This window comes from Gopherus evgoodei, chromosome 7 (assembly GCF_007399415.2).
Source record: "Gopherus evgoodei ecotype Sinaloan lineage chromosome 7, rGopEvg1_v1.p, whole genome shotgun sequence".
NCBI classification, from domain to species: Eukaryota; Metazoa; Chordata; order Testudines; family Testudinidae; genus Gopherus; species Gopherus evgoodei.
In genome coordinates, this window is record NC_044328.1 from 20,909,100 (window position 1) to 20,932,980 (window position 23,881).

The 23,881-nt window shown below is 40.2% G+C and overlaps 1 protein-coding gene across 1 annotated transcript in view; it reads right to left on the reverse strand.

The window, feature by feature from the left end:
- CPXM2 (carboxypeptidase X, M14 family member 2) overlaps positions 1-23,881 on the reverse strand; it is a 115,820-nt gene that overhangs the window by 69,944 nt on the left and 21,995 nt on the right. Inside the window, exons 3-4 of the mRNA XM_030570797.1 lie at positions 9,545-9,654; positions 81-220 (exon numbers count right to left, since the gene is read on the reverse strand). Coding sequence (XP_030426657.1) covers positions 81-220; positions 9,545-9,654 — 250 coding nt within the window. The remainder of the gene's footprint in view (positions 1-80; positions 221-9,544; positions 9,655-23,881) is intronic.

Below are 23,881 nucleotides of genomic sequence, written 5' to 3' on the forward strand. Positions count from 1 at the left end.
CCTTTCTTTCTTGAGGAAAAAAATGAACAAACTTAGATCAAACTTTAGAATCATAGACAGCAAAATTAGCATGTACTTACAACCAGAGAGAGTTTCTCCCTTGTGTGATAATCCCAGTGAACTTTGTTAGCCTTCGAGCATCTACTTCAATCCACTGATATGGGTCATTTCGTCCTGCACACCAAGCACCATCATAAAAATCATTTTCATTAACACCTGCCTGAAAAGAAGGCAAAGTTGTCTTTAGAAATCATCATTGATAAATCAAAAGCCTTTCATGGAAAAAATAAGAGAACATGAAATCATCATTCATTCCATTCCTTCCTTTGGTCACACATATGTTTTAAGACTTTGATGGAGCGCCCCTTCTCAGGATCTATATACATTGGGAAAGCAAACATCATGGCCAAAGTGGAAAAATATTTTAAAATCATTTAAAAAGCCAAGATCCTGACACATAAATTTAATTTAGAGTTGACTGGCCTGATTTTGAACAGGGCTTCAACCCAACCTACCTTTCTGTGCCAGCAGTCTCAGAAAGGTCTCTGTCCAGCACAAATTACCCATGTGGTCTTCTGAACTGTGCAAATGTCTCTGTGATAGACTGACTCACTTAGAGGAAAGACTCCTCTGCTGTGAAACCCTGGCCTTCTCCTCCAAAAGTAGTTCTGGAGAACATACAAATGGGATCAACACATTCCACTCAGGGACATTAATCTCCATCACTGGGGACATCCAGGCCTCACAACTAGTCAGGGTCAGAGATTATATCAGAACTCAGGAATACTTGATGCCTATTCCTGCATGTAAACCACTAACCATAAATGTCTTACACGTATTGTATTTGTCAAGCACAGTCTTCCAACTTTTTCGAATGAGGAGGAATGACTCAGAGCTGGCCATATAAAATCCAGATGAATGCAACTGAATCTGAGAAAATTGCAATTAAGCAATAACTACCTGATCATAGGCCATTTCCTGGGAAGTTATGACTAGTTGCAAGGTAATTATGTGTGGAGGCACTCTGACGGCTGTTAGCTTCACCTGGTTAGTAAGCCCCTGTAAATACCCTGCACCCAGGTGGTTATTGCTATTATAAAGGACAGAGGCTCTTTGCTTTGTTGAAAGCCACTACATACAGGCTTTTAAACACTTGTATACTTCCTCTTTACTCTGTTTTTCAGGAGTTATAAAATGCACTTCTTTGCAGTCCTGGCAATTCCAAGAATGGCTCACAGGCAGTTGTAATGCTTGGTATCTCCCAAACAACTCCCAAGAGCTAGCCAGGGAGACTTTATAAATATGCATTAAAGATAAACAGTATAAAACACAGGTAAAAATGCATTTTTTCTGTGATACGATTTCATTGGTGTATATGGAAGTAAGCATGTGGGTTATACATCTGGGATATGTCTAGAGAATTAATGCCTGACACATAAGGGATGATTCACGCAATCTGACTAAACATTCAATAACTTAGATCCATACTTGAATCTAGAAGTCAACTTCTGAGGTGATCAAAGCTGAGATTCTAGTGAGGTCACACACCCAAAGTCTTTGATTTCACATTAGTTCAGTTAGAATTCCTGATTTTTCCAAATTTGATAAAACCCAATCAAATTATAACACAGAAAATGAAGTTTACACGCAAGTCCAACTGCAAGGGGTAGGGAAAATTCTATTAACACTGAAAGATAAATTCTTCAGAAAGAGGCAAATACTGGGAAAATAAGATAGAAACTAAATAGGAACATTGCCAAGATTGTTTATGGAGAAGCGTCATTACTTTTTTCCAGGGAGGTTTAGTTAAAAATACATTTTAAGATGACGTGAAATATGAACTATCAGGATGTGACAAAGTTATTTGTCAAGGAAAGTCAAGACTCCCAAGGGGGCTTGATTCACTATTGCAATAGTCTAGTTTGCACTGGTGTAACTCCATGGATTTAAAATGGAGTTACATTGATGTAAAACTAAGGTAACACAACAGTGCCTCAGGACCAGAGATTGACTCTTTCACTTGCACCAATATAAAATCAGAAGTAACTCAGCTGAAGTCTATGGAGTTAAACTAGTGTAAATATGGTATGAGAGAGAGAAGAATCAAGCCCTGGCTTGTTAGTGTAAATGGTTTAAATAGGCATAGTTCCACTGAAGTACTGACTTGAGGTTCTGGCCCCCTGACTAACAATAATCCTTCAACTTTGAGTGAACATGCCCTTCAAAGCCCACAAGTTTTTGACCAGTCAGCCAGCCATCTGCAGGGATAGATTTTGTTTCCTTCCAGTGATTTCTGGTGTGTTTTTATCATCATTATTATCATCATCATCGGGGTGCTGGAACAACTTTTATAGTGGGGATGCTGAAAGCCATTTAACTGAACTATAAACCCTGTATATGTAATGGAAACCACTTCAAGCCAAGGAGTGGGGCAGCACCCCTAGTTCCAGCACTTATTTTTATTTCCTTCCACTGAAGCATCAGGGATTGCCATGGCTGGAGATGGGACATTGGAAGGGGAGGGTCAGGGCTTTGAGGTGGTACTGAGCATTCTCTCTCTCAGATTCTTGGCTGGCTGGTTGTTGCTTACATGCTCAGAGACACTCTAACTGATCATGGTGTCAGGAAGGAATTCTCCCACAGCTTAGATGGGCAGTGACCTTGGAGTTTTTTTGCCTTCCTCTGTAGCATGTGGGTGCATGCCTCATGCCAAGATTATCTGGATATATCTTATTGAATCATTTACTTGCCCTTGCAGGTGCCTCACACTGGTGCACCTTGGTCCCTCCTATTCTCTGCCAATGGTCCATACTGGTCTAGTTTCCTGGGAGCTGTAATGCTTTAGTCTAATTTAAGTTTTTTGATCCAGTGTGCAGGGGCTGCGTGGTGTTGATGGCCTGTGATATGCAGGATGTCAGACCAGATGATCCTTTCTGACCTTAAACTCTATGACTCTGTTGCTGGTTGGCTCCTGCTACAATGTAATCCAGAAAGTAACTAACTGGTAGTGTTGCCATGAAACTGAGTCTCCACTCAATGGAGATGATGAAATAAAATATGTTGAAAGAGAGATAGGCCTTGAACTGTAAAGTTAAGATCCAAACTCCTGCAAAGTTAAATCAAAGTTGATTGAGGTTTTGGTTCAGGCCCACCTCTAATTCAGAATGAGACCATTGCTTTATAAATGGGACATCTGAGGGTGAGGAAAAGATGAATGCGGCAGTGGATGATAGAAAGGAGAATGGAGAAGAACAAGACCAGCAGTATAGGAGAAGCCTTGTTTGCACAAGTCACTGAAGCACATCCTTAAGGCCCATTGCTTTCAATAAAATGAGATTACATAGTAAAAGTTAAGCAGACCTTTAAATATTTTGCTGAATATATCTGGACTTCAGCACATGCTGAGCCTTAAGCATGTGCTTAAGTGTTTTTCTGAGTCAGGGACAGAAAGAGGGCATAAAGATGAAGTCTTGTGTTACTTGTTTCTATTCTGTTTTTTCCTTCAACTTTTCTCCAGCTGCTAGAACATTTACTATGTAATTTATCAGCAATTTGTTTTTTGCTGTTTAAATATACTATTTTTAAAAATCAAGATGCTTAATTCGTAAAAAAATGCCCTCTAAAATTGCACCTGCAATGATTAAAAAATATATAAAATATAATATAAAAAATTTGCATGCACAGCTAAATAGGATTTCAGCAGATCATTGCTTGCATATCAAGTCCCTGTAAATTCAGCTGTTAGATACTGAAATTCATGCAAAATTGTGGGTGCAAATGATTGTTCATATGGTACCAGAGTGTAAATATAGAAGTAAGGCTGAAGTCTCATAGAAAGTTCATCCATCTTTTTAATATGACAGCAGAGCATGTCTTCTCAATTAATAATTATGGTTCTTCTTCCAAATACAAGACAATAAAAATTGTCCCATACTATGACAATTCAAAGAGCCTACTTTTGTATCAAGGGTGAAGATACTAAGCCCTCAATGTACTAAAAATACAGAGGCAGAAATTTCAGTCTTCTGTGAAATGAACACCCAGTAAGTCAGCTGCAATGCAAGTAATTATTTATACCTGTAGCAAAATCTATCCATGTTTAACTTGTACATAATTCCTAATGGGATGAGGACAACAGCTAGATCCTCTAAAGGCAATAATTATTTCACCACAGGGAGCTTGTAGATCTGAAATTGCTCAGGACTTATACTTTCAACCAGCTCATGATCCTTTTAGAGCAGTTACTGCCAACATAAAGGAGTGGCAGCATAGAAATATCATGGTGCATAATACAGTACATCAAAAACATAACTATCATTTGCTTAATTATAACTGCTAAATGTCATTAGCATTTCTTTAGTTTGAAGAAACTTAAGTACCATATTTGTGTAATGGTCAAAAAATGATTAGGAGTACTTGCGGCACCTTAGAGACTAACAAATTTGAGCATAAGCTTTTGTGGGCTATATCCCACTTCATTAGATGCATGCAGTGGAAAATACAGAAGGAAGATATCTATACACAGAGAACATGAAACAATGGGTGTTACCATACACACTATAAGGAGAGTGATCAGTTAAGGTGAGCTATCAGCAGAAGAGAAAAAGAACTGTTTGTAGTGGTAATGAAAATGGCCCATTTCCAGCAATCGTCAAGATGTGAAGAACTGTAGGGGGGGAAAACAAGCATGGGGAAATAGTTTTACTTTATGTAATGGCCCATCCACTCCCAGTCTTTATTCAAGAATAAATTAATTTAATGGTGTCCAATTTGCAAATTAATTCCAATTCAGCAGTCTCTCATTGGAGTCTGTTTTTGAAGTTTTTTTGTTGTAATATTGTGACTTTTAGGTCTGTAATCAAGTGGCCAGGGAGATGGAAGTGTTCTCTGACTGGCTTTTGAATGTCATAATTCTTGACGTCCGATTTGTGTCGATTTATTCTTTTACGTAGAGACTGTCTGGTCTGGCCAATGTACATGGCAGAGGGGCATTGCTGGCACATGATGGCATATGTCACATTGGTAGATATGTAGGTGAATGAGCCTCTGATAGTGTGGCTGACAGGATTAGGTCCTATGATGGCATCCCCTGAATAGATGTGGGCAGAGTTGGCAACAGGCTTTATTGCAAGGACAGGTTCCTGGGTTAGTGTTTTTGTGGTGTGGTATGTGGTTGCTGGTGAGTATTTGCTTCAGATTTGGGGGCTGCCTGTAAGCAAGGACTGGCCTGTCTCCCAAGATCTGTGAGAGTGATGGATCGTCCTTCAGAATAGGTTGAACATCCTTGATGATGTGCTGGAGAGGTTTTAGTTTGGGCCAGAGGGGTGAAGGTGATGGCTAGTGGTGGTCTTACTTTCTTTGTTGGGCCTGTCCTGTAGTAGGTGACTTCTGGGTGCTCTTCTGGCTCTGTCAATCTGTTTCTTCACTTCAGCAGGTGGGTATTGTAGTTGTAAGAATGCTTGCTAGAGATCTTGTAGGTGTTTGTCTGAGGGGTTGGAGCAAATCCAATTGTATCGTAGAGCTTGGCTGTAGACAATGGATTGAGTGGTGTGGTCTAGACGAAAGCTGGAGGCATGTAGGTAAGTATAGCGGTCAGTAAGTTTCTGGTATAGGGTGGTGTTTATGTGGCCATCGTTTATTAGTACTGTAGTGTCTAGGAGGTGGATCTCTTGTGTGGAATGGTCCAGGCTGAGGTTGATGGTGGGGTGTAAATTGTTGAAGTCATGATGGAATTCCGTAAGGGCTTCTTTTCCATGGGTCCAGATGATGATGTCATCAATGTAGAGAAAGTAGAGTAGGGGTAATAGGGGACAAGAGCTGAGGAAGCATTGTTCTAAGTCAGCCATGAAAATGTTGGCGTATTGTGGGACCATGCGGGTACCTATAGCAGTGCTGCTGATTTGAAGGTACACATTGTTCCCAAATGTGAAATAGTTATGAGTGAGGACAAAGTTCAGCCACTATTGATTGTGGATTTCATTGTTTGCTCTATCCTGTAACAGTGACAAAGAAACAAGTCTACACACAAACTCATCTTCTGATACTTAAAAGAGTGGAATCTACTGTGTGCATACTAGGGTGAAATTCACAGGGCATGCAAAGTTCTATGCATCACCTTCATCACAATTAAACCTTCTAACCAGAAGGTAAGTGGGACTGAAATGCATAGATAATATGCTGATCCACTGTCCAGGGTTGAATTTCACTCTGATTACTGTACACTTAAGGAGCGCACATAAATACACAACCGCATACAGCACAAACCACCAAATACACATACTTGCACTTCCGTCTCAAACTCTAAAGCCTGTCTTCACTGTGTAATTGGCTTTAACCTCAGCTCTCAATAAAGTACTTGTAAATTAATCTAAATTTCAAAACTGAAACAAAGACAGTATTTTTCCCCAAATTGGGAAATATATAAATGGGACTTTTATAAGAAAGTATCACCAAAAATCAGAGATCATAATCCTGAACTGAAGTTGAACATGCAAAATTAAGGGACTGAGGAAATCTGTAAAAAGTGATGACACCAACTTGAATATATTGAAACCTTAGTCATTTTAGGCCAGGCTGCAAACTAGGAGTATCTGAAAAAGAAAAAGAACTGCAGAATGCACTTTTACATGCACTGTCAGTCATGGTAAGTGCTCAAAATGTTTGAGCTGGTTTAAGGGATTACTGAATGCTTATCTGGGTGGGCGCTATAATGTAGAAAGTGTGCAATTTGAAGATTACTGGAGCTGTCTGTTAGAGATAAAGTTGTAGAAGAGAAATAGGTGGCACTCAAATAGGAAAAGGAAAAAAAAAAGATAAATTCCTAAATTTAAACATTGCCATAGATTAGGTACTCACGTTATTTATATACATAAGCCTCACAGAGTGATGGGATCATGAAAGTATGTATACCAGAAAATAACCAAAACAAACCTGAAAGTTCAGAAAATGAAGAGAATGTTTGCCAGAATTTACATAATACATGGAAATGGCAATAGATATGTTGAATAAGACATTGCATCTAGCAGAGTTATGACAGGCTGAAGCATTTGTTTGTGCAGTAGGAAAACAGATCAATTTTCTAAACAAAGATCTGAAACTGGAGAACGAAGAACACAACTGAAAATTTTTTTGAAATAAAAATAAATAAAATAAATAAATAAATAAAAAGACTGGCCTTTGGGGTTAAAGGGCCCTTGGTTGGGGAGTACACTGCAGCCTTCAGGCAACCACCTAGATGGAAGCATGAGCTTCGCTATGGAGAAAAATGGAGTCACTCTCTAAAAATTGGTACAGATATTACAGTCACAGCCAGTGGAGTCTGGAGAACTGCTAGGCAACAGCAAGTGGCAGCAGCTCATTTGCAGGAAGAAGAGTTGGACACTGATCAAGAAGAAAGGAGTTCTGTGGCCCAGAAAAACCCTGTAACCTAGCAGACTGGAGACAAGAAGACTGAACAAGTGACCAAATGTTGTTATGGAAACTGTCCAGCCTGTGTGTCACTTAGCTGTTCTGAAAGGAAGAGTTGGCTGGAGCCACTTTTCTGTTCACATTCCAGTTACGAGGTTTTGATCTAGTCATAAACCTGAGTGGAACCCCCTCAACTATTTTTGTAGTTTTTAAATATACTTTCAAGCCTTAAACACATTCACCATCATTCTGTTTGTCCCTTGAATAATGCACAGATTCTAGTTTTGGTAAGTGCATTGGAGGAAAGGAATCATCTTGGAAGTAACTGCAGCCTGAATCAGATTACTTCATTTACTGAATTCCATTCAATTTGGGCCAAAGGAAAATGTCGAGCCGATTTCAAGTTTCAAAGGAATTTCACAGCAAGAAAGTCACTTCTAACGTTGGTAAATTCCACTCTCCTCAAAGTCATCTGATCTATGGCTCTGTTCTATCACTAATGTCTCAGCTAGGGTAAATAGATGTCCTTGAAATATGTACCTTGATTTGCTTAATTAAAATAATATATGGAAACTGATTCAACCCACATAACTCGTTTTATGCCAGTTTAATTCCTTTGACTTCAGTGGATTTACACCAGCATACAACTAGAGTAACTCCAGAGTGAATTTGGCCTATAATACCCTTGCCTTTGGTCTCAGTTTCAAGATGTTTGTGTGACTTCCCTCAACCCCCTGCCAATGCCCCAAAAATCAGATGACATTTCACAATATATTCACTCTAATTTAAAAGAGCTAAACAACCAGGGATAGCCAGAAATCCCAATTACATATGGAAGACTGTGCAGACAGGTTACAATATAAAATGAAAGGCAGTATATAGCAACAAGCATCAAACAAGAACTGATAGGCTGTTGAGACAAGGAACCAGGTATGCATCTCAGTACCTGGAAAGACTTTTACCATTTCTATAGCATTATTCTACATAAATAAAATGTAACCATCATCATTCTTTGGTAGTTACATAGCACCATTCATCTAATGATCACAAAGTGCTTGAGAAATATCAACTAATGTTCACAACCACCATACAAAGTAATTATTCCTGTTTTTTTTCCCAAATTGGGAAACTTAGGCATAGACATTAAGTGACTTGTCAAGCTGAAAAAAGGAGGGGAATTTCAAGGCCAACTCAAAAATTAATGGCTACTAGTCCCATGCTCAGTCCATCAGACAATGATTCAGTTGGAAAAAAGATTAATAAACTGAAACCATAAAACCAGTTGAGACTTTAGTCACCAAATTAGAAGTGAAAAGTTGCTAATGTCCTGTACATGCTATCGAGCTATAGATATTGTGCTCTCTTTTGAATTAGCAATGGTTTTAGACTGGAAGGGAATGGAGTTGAGAAGGAAGCTCTGTAAGAGTGAAAAAAACAATTAAGAACAAGAGTTTGGAACTGAGGACTTGTTTGCACAAAGCACTTAAACCTTTTCTGGCATATTAGAATTCCATTCAGTAGTGCTATTCATGTGCCTAGAATAGTGTTTTTTGCCTAAGACTGATGCTGGAATAAAAAAAACAAAAAAAAAAAAACAAAAAACCACGAACACCATATAAAGAAAAAGTAACTAACACAGGAGACACAAGAACATATACAAGTGGCTTCCAAATTTGCTATATTTTTTGGTAGAAGTATCATTGCCTGGGACAAGCTGACTGGTGACAAGTTACTTTGCTTAAAAATGTTTTTTCTAGTCACCAGGTTCATTATTTACAGGCAAATAATGAAACAAAATGTTCTTGCTTCTCAAATATCCTTACAGTCTCCTCTTTGGGCTCTGTTAACACAGGAAGGTTCTTTTCCCTGCTTCTCTCCACTTCACCTTATTTACTTTATGGAATTCCATTAGGATTTGAATTATAAGCAGCATGAAATGCAGAGCTTTTTAAAGCACAAAACAAACCCCACAACTTCAGAACTCTTCATCAGCCCTACCCTATAATTCAATATTTCCCCTTCATTTGAATAATGTGAGCTGACAAGGTAGTCAAAACCTATAACCATCCATTAGCACTGTCTGCAGAACACTACAACCCTAAACCATTCTACCACTTACAAAGAAAATTGATGTTACCTGAATATTAAGCCTTCCTCTGTGGGCCCCAAGGCCATATCGCTTTACTGTAGAAGCATGGAGCTGGAAATCAGTAATTTTTAAAGTCTCTAGACCAAGTGGTGGGCAACCTGTAAAACAAAGTTTTATTTTAAAAAATGAGGAAAAGAAATATATACACACAAAAAGAGCTTTGTGTAAAAGCAGTGTGTGTAAAAGCAGCAAAGAATCCTTTGGCACCTTATAAACTAACAGACATATTGGAGCATGAGCTTTCGTGGGTGAATACCCACTTTGTCGGATGCACGTGTGTGTGAGAGAAAGACAGAAATAGGTCGGATCGTCAGCTAATGTAAATCAGGATAGCATCAATGAAACCAATAAGATGGTGGCTGCTCCATTGAAGTCAATGGAGTGATGTTGATTTTCATCAGTTGAGGATCTGGTCCTTTAAGGTTTTCATTAATAGTTCTTTTTCTTTGCCATACGCTTCCTTTTCCACAGATATGCACAGTTTTTCCTATCAAGTGCTTGTCAGTACAAAATGCTAGCAGAGTGGCCTTTTATTTTTCTCTTTTGGCATTTGCTACTGTGTCAAGTTATGTTTTCAATTAAAGCACATTCTGGAGACTTCAAACAAACACTCACACACGTTGTACAATAGCATCTCTTAGAAAGGTCTGCAAGGCCACACTGTAACGCTCTGCTGAAGCAATGAGTAAGCACAAACAGGGCAAATCTGAAACAAGAAGCCATCTCTGTAAGCTTCAAATGGTGCAGAATTTTGAACAAAAATAGCAGATGCCAGTACTATATAGCACTGCAGCAAAATCCAGCCTTAAGATCTTACTTTGGAAGATAGACATCAGAAAGATCCTAGTATACTTTTTTTAAATCAGAAAAGTTCTAGTCTAAGGTACTTATATGACCTCCATTATCACAGTATCTGTGCTCCTCACAATCTCCAACATGTTTATCCTTGTATCAGCCTTTGGAGGTAGGAAAGTTCTCTTAACTTCTCATGGAAGGGAAATGGATGCATAGAGAGAAACAGTTTACACAGGAGTCTGAATCCAAGTCTCCCAATGCTAGCATTCTAACCACGACTAGACCATCCTCCCTTTCTGCTTTGATTTAGAGCTGTGAACACAGTCTTACATATGCTATAGCTACGAAGGAATTATCAATGCATGTAAAACTTGGATCCAAGACTATAACAGGGTTCAAAAAAAGAATAGATAAATTCATAGAGGATAGGTCCATCAATGGCTATTAGCCAGGATGGGCAGGGACAGTGTCCCTTGCCTCTGTTTGCCAGAAGCTGGGAATGGGTGACAGAGGATGGATCACTTGATGATTCCATGGTCTGTTCATTCCCTCTGGGGCACCTGGCATTGGCCACTGTCAGAAGGCAGGCTACTGGGCTAGATGGACCTTTGGTCTGACCTAGTATGGAAATTCTTATGTAGGTTCAGGTCTAGATTGAAACCATTCATCTGAAAGTCAGAGATGTCTGGATTTGAGGATTTGATCCAGGCCCATCTCCAATTATCATACACAAACTGATAGAAAGGACCTAGGATTTCTTGTTCTCTCCCTTAGCTCATGAATGATGTAAACTCCTCCTGGAAAAAGGGAACTGGGATTATGCTGCAGAACAAACTGCAAGTATTGTTTTGTGCACTCTTAGAAAAAAAGTTTGGACACAATCAGCGGTGGGGCTGATTTCTGGTCTCACTGAAGTCAATGGCAAAACTCCTGATTACCACACGGAGACAGGAGTGGGACCATTAGGATGATAAATGCTTAATATGTATTTTTAAACACTAACAATAGGCTCAGTGCTGCACAAGAGACAAAAATGCAGACAGACTCTGCTCAGAAGAGCTTTCAATCTCATTAACAGAAACAGAGAAGAGATAGGATGCACTGGGAAAACCAGAGGAAGGAGTAGCTTGGGGGAATTTTGTTTGTTTTAATCATATTTTGTTATATATGAGTGTTTCATCTTACATTGTTCCCTAAACAAGACAAGCCTTGGGTTCTGAAAAACCTCTATTCGGAGTAAGTTACACAGCTGAGAAGAACTGGTAATAAGAACTACCTGTCTCATTCCTACAAATTCAACCCTCTGGACAGATTTAGGAATCAATCTAAAGGCATGATCCTGCAAATGCTTCTCCACCTGAGTACATTCATGTATATAGTGTCAGGAACTACCTAAGGTTAGGCAGGCATGTAAGTGGTGGCAGGATTAGACACTAAGGTATCATGATGATAGAAGTGAATGCATGTGGCTTTTTCTTTGTCATGCTTGAAACTTCATAAAACCAATGATACTAGAGTGTAGCATTTAGAGTGTTAAGCTCTTCAGGGCACAGACAGTATCTTCCTCTATGTTTGCACAGTACCTAGCAGCAGTGGTCCCCACTTGTGATGATTAGAGTTTCTAGATGCTACAATAATATTAAAAGGTATAATAATAAATTAATGATATGCCCCATTTTAAGTGCCTTTCACACTAAGGGCATGGAAAATCTTTCAAAGAATTCTGAGAAAAGCAGTTACTTTCACTCAAAGTTTAAGATAGATTTTCAACTATAGTCTCCATAGGTGAAGGCTAATGCACTCAGTGAAACATGAAATCACCAGAAAAAAAAAAAACTAAGAAAAATCAAATGTTGCCCCAGCTCTGATTGAAAATTTTGACCTTAAATAAAAGCCGTCTGACTTCCTCCAGTCACAGTCCCTCTTTCTCTGGCAGTCATACCAAGCTGGGAATGGAACAGCATCACTCTTCATAAAGGTTTATCTGCTACCAACTATTAACTTGCTAATATTGGTGGTGATCTTGGTGTCAAGTCTGTTGTTTAGAGCAGCAAATGAGTATGGGATTTGTGATTTTTTCACAAAAGGCAATCTTTGACCTTGCTTTAAAGTTGAGTGCCTATAGAGGATTTCTAACTTTAAGAGAGTCAGTTGTTTCACTTACATGTCAATTCCATCAACACCACAAATTGTAAGGAAAGTTCGTACCATTTACAGAGTTTACCAAATAAAAGGTTTCAAATCTATTAGATGGAGTGGGAAGGTGGGGTGGAAATGGGAAAGTTTCCAATAGGACATGGTCTGATAATCTTCAAGGTACTGAATATAAAAGACACAACAATCCATCTAAAATTTGCCAGTCCACTACAGGCACAACTATTAAAAAAAAAAGTCCTTTATGAGCCTCCTTTTAGATTAGGTTCAGCTTTGTTTTTTTGAATTTTTAGTTTATTACCAGTAATTCATTTTATACATGTTCTCAAAATGAACAAACAGAGTTCGACATTTGGCTCCTTGCCAGTACTGCATTATTGACCTTGTATGCTTACTTGCCCATTGACTTGATCTTTTTAATCAGGCTACTCTAGGTAAACACAAGCAATCTAATTTCTTTTCAACAAATATCAAGCAAAGAGATCAAACTTACATTGTCTCTCAACACTGCACATTTTATTATTAATTTTATTACTGTTCATGTTAATTTTGAAAAAATCATGTGTAAGCTGCAGAAACTAACTACTCAGAGCTTCATATCTTGCCAGGTTAAACAGAAAATTATCTGATTATCTGGCCATTTCTTTAATAGGAAGATTCATAATAGGAACACAGGAAATTCAACTTTGCCTTTCAGTGACATTATGTTGATAATGTGCAGGTTAAAAATGAGTCCCCAACTAAATCTGTCAATATCCAACCATATTGATAAAGCTTTACAGAGGTAATTGATTCCCTGATCTTTGACAATGTCAGAAAAGAGCAGAACGTAATTTACTTTCACAATAGCAAGTGAACAAGTCACAAAGAATGAAAAACATAAGCTTTAGTCGTCTGGCTAAAAACAGGTCTTATGCTAAAATCTTATGCATTATTTTCAATTGGCAATAGGTTCTAGATTTAGGAGGAGTGTTTGGGTCCAGCTTAATTAATTTCAGGTCCTGGTTAGGATAAAAGTTTGCATTTAGATTTCACACTATTTGTATTTTAAGAGTTGTTCTTGTGAGATTTCTCTCTCTAATGGTAGAAATCTTGTCAAATATCTATTTCAGGCAGAAAAACAGATCCTTCTCGCATTCAGCTCTGACCCAGGACCAAAATCAAATAGGTGAGGAGATGACACTGATTTAGGGATTTCAAATTCTTCAAAACAAAAAAAACAAATCCAAAGTGGTTTGGGTTAGAAACATAGTTTAGGGACTGAGGTTCCAGTTCAGCAAGTTTCTTATGCATGTGCCTACTTCTAAACATTTGAACGGTCTCATTGAAGTCAATGGGACTGCTCACTTGCTTAAAGTTAAGCATTCACTTAATTACCCTGCTGACTCATGGCCTAAATGGTGTGAAAGTATCCTCAGAATTTCAGTGTCTAAAAGCTCTAGGTAAAACCCATCAATATATAGCATGGTTTGTTCTAGTTAGAGGCTAACTTGTCAGCTGGAAAACATTTAAAGGTACAGTACCTCTTAGCCATGATGCAATGTCCATTCCTTCAGATAATGCCTAGTGCTTTCTTGGTGAATGGTGTATATCACAGCAAAGACCAGCCAGCATTTCTGATGCAGCAGCATCATTAGCTGAGACATTAGCCATAACTTTTCTGTATGGCAGGGACTTTGAAGATGGTTTCAAATACACGCTATTACCCTGCAATCTGTACTTGCAAGACCATAGTATTGATCAGCCGAAGTACCATTGTAATTTAGAGTGCATGGAGCTGAAAGGTAGGCAACGCTCATGCAGAACCAAAGCCTAGCTCAAAGGCTCACGATTAAGTGAGCAGTTGCTCAAATAAGCAGTCCCACCCACTGATTTCTATAGGATCACAACTAGGAACAAATGCTCACCAATGTAATGGGTTCATAATTCAGTAGGCAGGGTGAGCCTACTGTGATGGGTTGGATCACAGAAACCCCCTTGGGGCTGCCAACTGATGTGCCAAGACTACATCCGCCCCTGCTTTCCCTGTCAGTTTGGGACTCCAAAACCCTGCCTGGTTGTGCCAGACAGGCTTGCTGGCTACAAACACAGACCCAAGTCTGAACCATGTCCCACAAACTGCAGGCTTAATTGAAAGCTGCTTAAGAAATGTTCCTGTCTCTAACACTCAGATGCCCAACTCCCAGTGGGGTCCAAACCCATATAACTCCATTTTACCCTCTATAAAGCTTATAGAGGATAAACTCAAATTGTTCACCCTCTATAACACTGATAGAGAGATATGCACAGCTATTTGCCCTCCCCAGGTATTAATACATACTCTGGGTTAAATAAGTAAAAAGTATTTTATTAATAACAGAAAGCAGGATTTAAGTGGTTCCAAGTAGTAACAGACAGAACAAAGTGAATTACCAAGCAAAATAAAATAGAACACGGAAGTCTATGCCTAATACAGTAAGAAAACTGAATACAGATTAAAACCTCACCCTCAGAGGTGTTCCAGTAAGCTTCCTTTTACAGACTAGTTTCCTCCTAGTTTGGGTCCAGCAATCACTCACACCCCCTGTGGTTGCTGTCCTTTGTTCCAGTTTCTCTCAGGTGTCCTTTGGTGGTGAAGAGGCTATTTCTTGAGCTAGCTAAAGATACAATGGAGGGGTTTCCCAGGGGTTTAAATAGACTCTCTTGTGGGTGGACACCCCTCCCTCCCCCTGTGTAGAATCCCAGCTACAAGATGGAGTTGTGGAGTCACATGGGCAAGCCACATGTCCATGCATGACTCAGAACTTAAAGGTAGCAGCCATGGCTTGCATGCTACCTTGAATGTCCTCAAGCAGACTTCTTATGTGGATTGGAGTCTTCCAAGATCTATTGTTCGTTAAGTGCCCAATCAAGAAACACTTAATTTACACATTCCTGTCTCAAGAAGCTGACCAAATGTTTTACTAAGGCTACTTAAAAATCAAGCAAGTACACAACCAATATTCATAAATTTGAATAAAAAAGTGATACATGCATACAAATAGGAGGAATAGATTCAGTAGATCATAACCTTTACAAAGATATGTTACATGGCCTATGTAACATAAAACATATTCCAGTTATGTCATATATACATTTATAAGTGAGTGGACTCACCCCTGTGGCACCTCCTGTTAATTCCTGGAGGGGACTACCTTGTTTCCAGCCTTGGAGTCCCCTCTGCAGGCCACTGACCCACTGTTTCCAGCCCATGTCCCTCCCAGACCCCAGTGTCCTTTATCTGGGATGCTGCCCCCTGGTAGTGCACACCTTAGTCTCAGGTTTCCTCTCCCCAGGGAACCCCCACACCCTATCCCCACCTCACCTCAGTTGTAGGATATTGCCAGTCACCAACTCACCCCTGCACCCTGGGGCGGGCTGCAGTATCAGCCACTCATCATAGGCAAGGTTGGGCCTGGACCTGCTACCTCTCTCTGAAACCGAGTGCCTCTATGGGGCCTGGAGCTTCCCAGCCTATCAAGCCTTTCCCCAGCCCTGCCTCACTCTAGGCACCCTTAGCTTCCCCGCAGCCAGTCCCCTTTCTCTCTGAAAGCAAAGAGAGACTGAGTGCTCCCTGGTCCACTGCCCTCTTATAAGGGCCACTTATAAGGGCCCAGCTGTGGCTACTTCCCCAATCAACCTAGTAGTTTTTCACCTTCCACAGCCCTCTCCCAGGGCTCTCTTTAAACCGCTCAGGGCAGGAGCCAGTGACCACCCCGCTACAGCATTCATAAGCATATTTTCATAAAGCCTTATGGGGTGCAACGTCACACCTACATCCCCAATTACTGAAGTAATTATAACTTATACAAGTATCTGGTACAGGAACCACACTGCTAACCCTGATGCTCAAATGTTCACAATTCTTTATTAAATTTAGGAAATATACATCCTTGGAACTACAGATCAATTTCAGCAATAGACAAATATTTACTGTGCAGACATGGAAAATAATAAAAGTCAGTTAGCCTAGCTCAACTGTTAATTTATTCTTTTTTGTCTTCTGAATCAATTTTTTTCAGGTAAAAATACAGATTGTCATATATTTTGTTATATTTAATAGACACAATTTGGAAATCAGCTCTCTTTTGTTGCTCTTTTGAGGCAAAGCAACCAAATTGGCTATTTTATTTTTAAAAGATTTCTCATCAATTCTAGTTGTATATTCTGTTCTTCTATTGGGGAAAAAAAGTTTCCTTGTTATTTATTTATTCATATTAATCATTTTAAAGATATATATATATATATATATATATGATCATATTGAATTCTCACAAGAAAATCTGCGCTTGTCTAACTCCTAGCCACACAGCGATATTCAGATCAGTAAATGGAGAAATATTTTCCCTGTGCAGTCTAACAGGCTCCTCACCATTTGGAAGCAGAATTTTCTTTGACTGCTTATTTATTTTTTATGATTCTAAATGTGTTTTTGCTCCTGGAGCTTTGTCATTTTTAAATAGATAAGAATCCCACAGCATTTCAACATGTTTATTTAATTTAGAGTTTATATTATAGACACACAATCCAGGGGAAGATTAAAGGAGGTCAAGACACTGCTGCTATTTATTTGATATAGAATCATCCATATACCAATAATGGCTTTGGTTTTGTATATTTTTCCAGAGACATCTTTAGCTATACATTTGGGGCTTGATGTTCAGGCTTGGGAAAGACTCCCACTAATTTCAGGCGGAGTTGAATCAAGCCCTCATAAGCTGAGCTCAAGTAGTTCACTACAGTTTGGCTAGAACTCATTTTAGTTAAAGCAGTGGAATTTCTGTGAATAGCTACACTAGGGGCTTAATTTTCAGAGATGCTGAACAACCACAGCTCCCAAACTTCAGAAGCAGTTGTGGGTAGTCAGCCTCCCTAAAAATGAGCCCTATAATGCTAACTTTTTTAATATGTCAGGACACATGTGGGTCAAATCTTGGCCTCATCACCCAAACCCTGCCCTGTATGAACAGTGGTGATGGCTTTTGAGTGCATCCAGTAATAGACACCCTGCCATTGCATGTAGGGCCATTTTGATGCTCTGCTGTTTGCCAGAAGCAATGTGTCACTGTAATCATTACTAATTTGTGCCTGCTATAGATGGCAGGAGACATGCTTACCAGATTTGGGAACAGCCTTCCCCTTTTCTTGAATCCCCCTGCTCGCTGCAAACATGATAGCATATCTGTTAGCACAGTACAGTCTTGCTCTTCCCTTTGGCCAGTCACACTCAGTGCACTGCTGTTTCTGTAGTTTGACTCTCAGATTCCCCTTTTCCCGTCCTGAACACTATATGCAGGATTCAGGCCCTAATCAAGCAAAGCACATGGTTAACTTTACGTTAACTTGAAGTCAATGGGCTACTTACATGCTGAAAAAAGTTACTATGGTGCGGTGTGTGATTGCTGGTGAGAATATGCTTAAGGTTGGCGATTTGTCTGTGAGAGAGGACTGGCCTGCCTCCCAAGGCCTGTGAAAACGAGGGATCCTTGTCCAGGATAGGTTGTTGATCACTGATGATGCGTTGGAGAGGTTTTAGCTGAGGGCTGTAGGTAATGGCCAGTGGAGTTCTGTTGGTTTCTTTCTTGGGTTTGTCTTGCAGCAGGAGGCTTCTGGGTACACATCTGGCTCTGTTGATTTGTTTCCTTATTTCCTCAGGCGGGTATCATAGTTTTGACAATGCTTGGTGAAGATCTTGCAGGTGTTGGTCTCTGCCTGAGGTGTTGGAGCAAATGCAGTTGTACCTCAGCGCTTGGCTGTAGATGATGGATCATGTGGTGTGTCCAGGATGGAAGCTGGAGGCATGAAGGTAGGCATAGCTGTTGGTGGGTTTTCGGTAGAGGGTGGTGTTAACGTGATCGTCACACCGCACCATAGTAACTCTAACTCAGGAACCAATCCATGCAACAAACCTTGATGCCAACTCTGCCCACATATTTACACCAGCGACACCATCGCAACCAGATCAGCCACAACATCATTGGTTCATTCACCTGCACGTCCACCAATATAATATATGCTATCATGGGCCAGCAATGCCCCTCTGCTATGTACACCAGCCAAACTGGACAATCCCTCCGTGAAAGGATAAATGGACACAAGTTAAATATTAGGAATGGCAATATACAAAAACCTGTAGGAGAACACTTACACCTTCCTGGACACACAATAGCAGATTTAAAAGATAGCCATCCTGCAGCAAAAAAACTTCAAGACCAAACTCCAAAGAGAAACTGCTGAACTTCAGTTTATTTGCAAATTTGACACCATCAGCTCAGGATTAAACAAGGACTGTGAACAGCTAGCCAACTACAAAAGCAGTTTCTACTCCCTTGGTGTTCACACCTCAACTGCTAGAAGAGGGCCTTATCCTCCTTGATTGAACTAATCTCTAGACTGATTTTTGCCTGCATATTTATACTTGCATCTGGAAATTTCCACCACATGCGTCTGATGAAGTGGGTACTCACCCACGAAGCTTATGCTCCAATACGTCTGTTAGTATACAAGGTGCCACAGGACTCTTTGTTGCTTTTTACAGATCCAGACTAACACGGCTACCCCTCTGACACTTACATGCTGAAAGTTTAACACCTGGTTAATAAGTGCTTTGCTGGATCTGGATTCTAATCTTTAATATTTTACTTGCATTTTTTGAGGCAAATCCTGCAATCCTTTTGTTGTACATATTCAGACAAAATAAACCTATTGGAATCAACCTAAGGACTACGAGCTTTGGACAAAATTAATATAAATTTTAATCTTTTGAGCTTTCCCTATGAAATGTGTGGCTGAATAACTCACCTTCCAGTAATGGAACATTCTGTACAGAAAGCTCCAACTAATTCTGTCCATATTCTATGCCTCTTCAAATTTAGCTCATCATTTAAAATCTATTATGTCACGGGCGTGCAAAGTATTCTAAACATGCAGTGCACCTGAAAGGATTTTATCTGAGCGGTAACAGCCAAGCAGCTCTTTAGTTGAAAATATGTTTTGATTACTTTGTGTCATTAAATATTGCCATGGACAGCCTTTGTGGGGGCTGGATGGAATGGAACAACATCCTCCATTCAGTCTAAATAATTAGCTATATTTATAGACTTGGACCATTTTGGAGGAACATGTTATAGCTAAATTCTGCTGTCTTGAGGATGCGCTCACGTAAGTGTGAAATGTTCACAGATGTTTATGACTCACTTACTTGGAATGCTACCCTAGCTTTTCTGGAGGATCCAAGTTCATGGATTTAGCTGTGCGTGGTTCTGCTCGTCTTCTCAGTTTCTTATGCCCGCTATAATTCTCTTCTGCTTTCTGTTCTGGTCACCAATTCCCCCACCCCTATTTAGGTGAAATACTAAAGGCAGATGAAAGTTGCTCTGCCACTTGCTTCACTTTTAATCCATTTCCATATAAAGAAATTCCCAGTGCACTAATGAAACAGAGCAGGCTATCTGTGAGCTAACAACAAATCACACACATGCTAGGTGCAGTACTGAATTTATAGCTCCAGATCAAAGATGGAGTAGGGGAATAAAGATACTCTAAAAACACTAGTCCATCCTAGGAAAGCAGTAATTGTACCCTAGCCTCCCATCAAAACCATCCAACTTTCTAATGCACACAGCAACCACTATATGGGGTTTAAGAGATTGGGGATTCTCCACTTAAGGAAGGGGCAATGTTTATCCCAGTGCTATAACATCCACTTCCCCTTATGGTACTACTGTAGAAACCTAAAAAAGACTCTGTAGGTACATTGTAACCATAGGCAGCAGCTCTGATGAGAGAGATTCCTTTTATGCTAAGCCTAGAGGACCTGGTCTAAAGTCTATTGAAGTCAACTGGAGTCTTTCCATGGGCTTTGGATCAGGCGGCATTCTGGATCAGGTGGCATAAGACTGTGCTGTTTACACAGAGTTAGGAGAACTATTCTTGGTAAATAACATATTCAATGAATGAGTCTCTTACTTAAAAAATTATCCATGAATGGACTTTAATAAATCTCAATTATTGAACATTTTATGGGAACACATTTCAGACTATGGGCTGTTGGTGAATTGGTCACTTTAATTACTAGCTACTTGTGATTTGTAGTGTATCATTAATCGTTGTTTCATGTACCATGTGTTAGGTAATAACACAACAGGATTCAGTGTTCCAAAACTAAAATGGCACTTTTTAAAGACAACTATTTATAGAGATGCTGCAACTGCAGCTAGCATTCAAGCTATGTGCAGGCAGACTTCCTGGTGTCTCCTCCAGAATTTTGCCTCCTATAATCTGTGCTCCATGCAGGTTTCTACAGTCACAGAGCAGCAGTTCAGGTAGACAGACTGTGATCTGCAATGCAGGTAGCCCACTCAAGGGTTCCCTTCTCCTCAAACACCCTTACTTCTCTTTGAGGGGCACAAAACATAGGTTATGATTTGGCCCTTAGAATCAATGTGTATAATATTATGTGGTCTGTTTTGCTTTATATAACAAATGTGCTGTTGCTGATCATGTCTATCAGATCTAGAATGGTGCCCGGATCAGAGATGGGCACTCTTAAGAGTATTTCCATTCAAATGTTTCTGCTATGTTGCAGGAACAGAAGAGACTTCAAAAGCTGTGCTGGCATAGGAGACATATATGATACATGGTAAACATATCACACTGTCTTCTTTCACTAGCTTCTCTCTCCCCCTCTGCTCTATCCTCACAATCCCTTTGCATTTGGTATTCAGTCTGTCCATTCTCTGCTCTACGTTTTAACTCTTTCTTCACTGAATTGTTTCATTATGCTTCCTCTGTTATGTTTTTCGCCCCTGACATTCTCTCCTAAGCAAAAGCATGAATCCAATAATGACTCATATTAGAGTCAAACTCTGAACCCCTCAATATTTAATTGGGATCAAAATCAGGCAAACCTACTCCCCTACCTAATTCTCGCTGATGGACATGTTAATGGAAACACAGTGTAAGCATATATTAAATCAAATGCAGAAACTGGAACAGAGAACTCATCCTTATCAGAAATGACTCTCTTTGGGGTTGGGTCTGGAATAGATCAGCTGTGCCTGAACCAAAACCTTGCATCCAGGCTCCCTTGAATGTTGATAAAATGTGGATCTAGATCTTGGCCTAAGGTTGCAGCTGAGGCTCATCTCTTATCTATCATGGACACAGTGCCCAAATGCTGTAACATCAACTCCAGCACCAAACAGAGCTCCCCAAATCTTGCGTGCTTGGCCAGATTTACTGAGGTTTTAAATAATGATTACCCATGGGGGATGGGGACAGGTGTACACTGCTTCTGATTGGTATCAGGAATCAGGGCCAGCAACTTCATTCGTGAAGGTGGCTACACTGCCTGATTGTTTGAAGAGTCTGCAGACCAGCTCTTAAGCCCAGCGCAGTAGCAGTTCAGTAGCTGCTCAAAGTGTTTACCCACAGCCGTGATGGTGCCTCTGCCTGCTTGGCCCCAGCCCTGCCTCATTCCAGGTAACCCATCCTGACTCTGTTTTCTGATTCCTGACTTTGGCTATAGCATCTGGCCTCTGACTCCAGCTCTGACCCTTGGCTCTGCTGCCTGACTCTGGCTCTGATCTTGGATTTTGATGCTGACTCCTGCTCTGGCAACTAGGCATGACTGCCCACATTGGGGTCATAAGACCATAAGAACGGCCATACTAGGTCAGACCAAAGGTCCATCTAGCCCAGTATCCTGTCTTCAGAGAGTGGCCAATGCCAGGTGCCCCAGAGGGATTGAACAGACCAGGTAATTTGTTGCCCATTCCCAGCTTCTGTCAAACAGAGGCTAGGGATACCATCCCTGCCCATCCTGGCTAATAGCCATTGATGGACCTGTCCTCCATGAACTTATCTAGTTCTTTTTTGAACTGATAAAGGGAATCATGTTGAGAAAGTGAGCAGGCCCTATTTCTTGTATGACTACACTTGCTTTTTCTACAGAGGTCATGGAATCTGAGCAAGCTGTGCATATTGCATTACATCCCCATCTCTTGTTATGACAGAAGTACAAGTCAGAATTTATTTTGTGGCAATGTATGTTCTTTTTGAAAGGACTGACTGTAACTTGCACCCTCTGTCAGTTAAATGCTGTGCACCAGGTGGCAGAATTGGGCCCATGATTTACTGAAAAGGTTGTGGAGTTTAGTATATGAATGAGGGAAAAGCGCTCTCTTATTCTTCTTCCCTAGTTGAAGTAAAAGTAGGGATAGGCATAGAATAAAGTAAGTACTACCCCTCTTCTATATCGCAAACCTGAAATGAAACCAAACTTTTTTTTTTTTAGATTTAGAAAAATCCACTTAACTCAGTTATACACTATTTGTCATGTTTATGTACCTTAGCCCTTGCAGGTTGCAGTCACTTCTGGAAATGCCAAAACAACATATTTAGCATTGGGATCCTTCAGTGTTTCTTGCAGAGCTGAAAGTAGATTTTCCCAGAAAGCCTGGTTTTAGAAGATTTCCTTTCCATGTTTTCTGACTCAGGAGGTTCAGAAAAACTTCAGATAACATACAGCTTCATAAATTGTTGTAGGCAGTGGTCCCAGGATATTAGAAAGCCAAGATGGGTGAGGTAACATATCTTTGTTTCTTGCATTTGCCCAAGAAGCAATGTTGGTCCAATAAAGGATATTACCTCATCCACCTTGGCTCTCCAACTTTATAAACTGGAATTTCTGAGCCTGCTGCTGCCAGAAGTTATATCATTTATGGCATAGAGAGTATGGGAGTGCCACACCGCAAGCTGTCACCAGTCAACAATCACAAAAATGCATTTGGGTCTGATTGTGCCTGGGTAAAGCACAAGGATAATGGGCACAAGGAGCCTCCCTCACTTTTGCCTGCATGGATGGACATAACAAATTGTAACTGTTGCATGCAGAATGATCAAGAGCTACACGTCCAGAGTGGTGCTCGTCTTCGCATAGCACGGAGAGTGTCCATGGCTTGAACTCAATCAGCACTTATCATTAGAGCTTGCTCTCTGCAGGAGGGAATGAGCACTGCACCTTCCACAAAAACACTGCGGTAGCTATGCTTCCAAAGGGCTCCTGGGAATACACTGTGCCTGTCAGAGACAAAATGTCTCCTGGAGATATTGCTGGTGTGCTGTGCCATTGATAAAAGAAAAATACTCTCCATTTAAACCCAGCCGAGACTGACTGAGGAACCCACCCCATTTCATATATATATATATAGATTGGAAAGGACGTCAGGAAGTCATCTAGTCTAACCCCCTGCTCAGAGCAGGAGCAATTCCCACACAGATTTTTGCCCCAGATCCCTAAATGGCCCCCCTGAAGGATTGAACTCACAAGTCTGGGTTTAGCAGGCCAATGCTCAA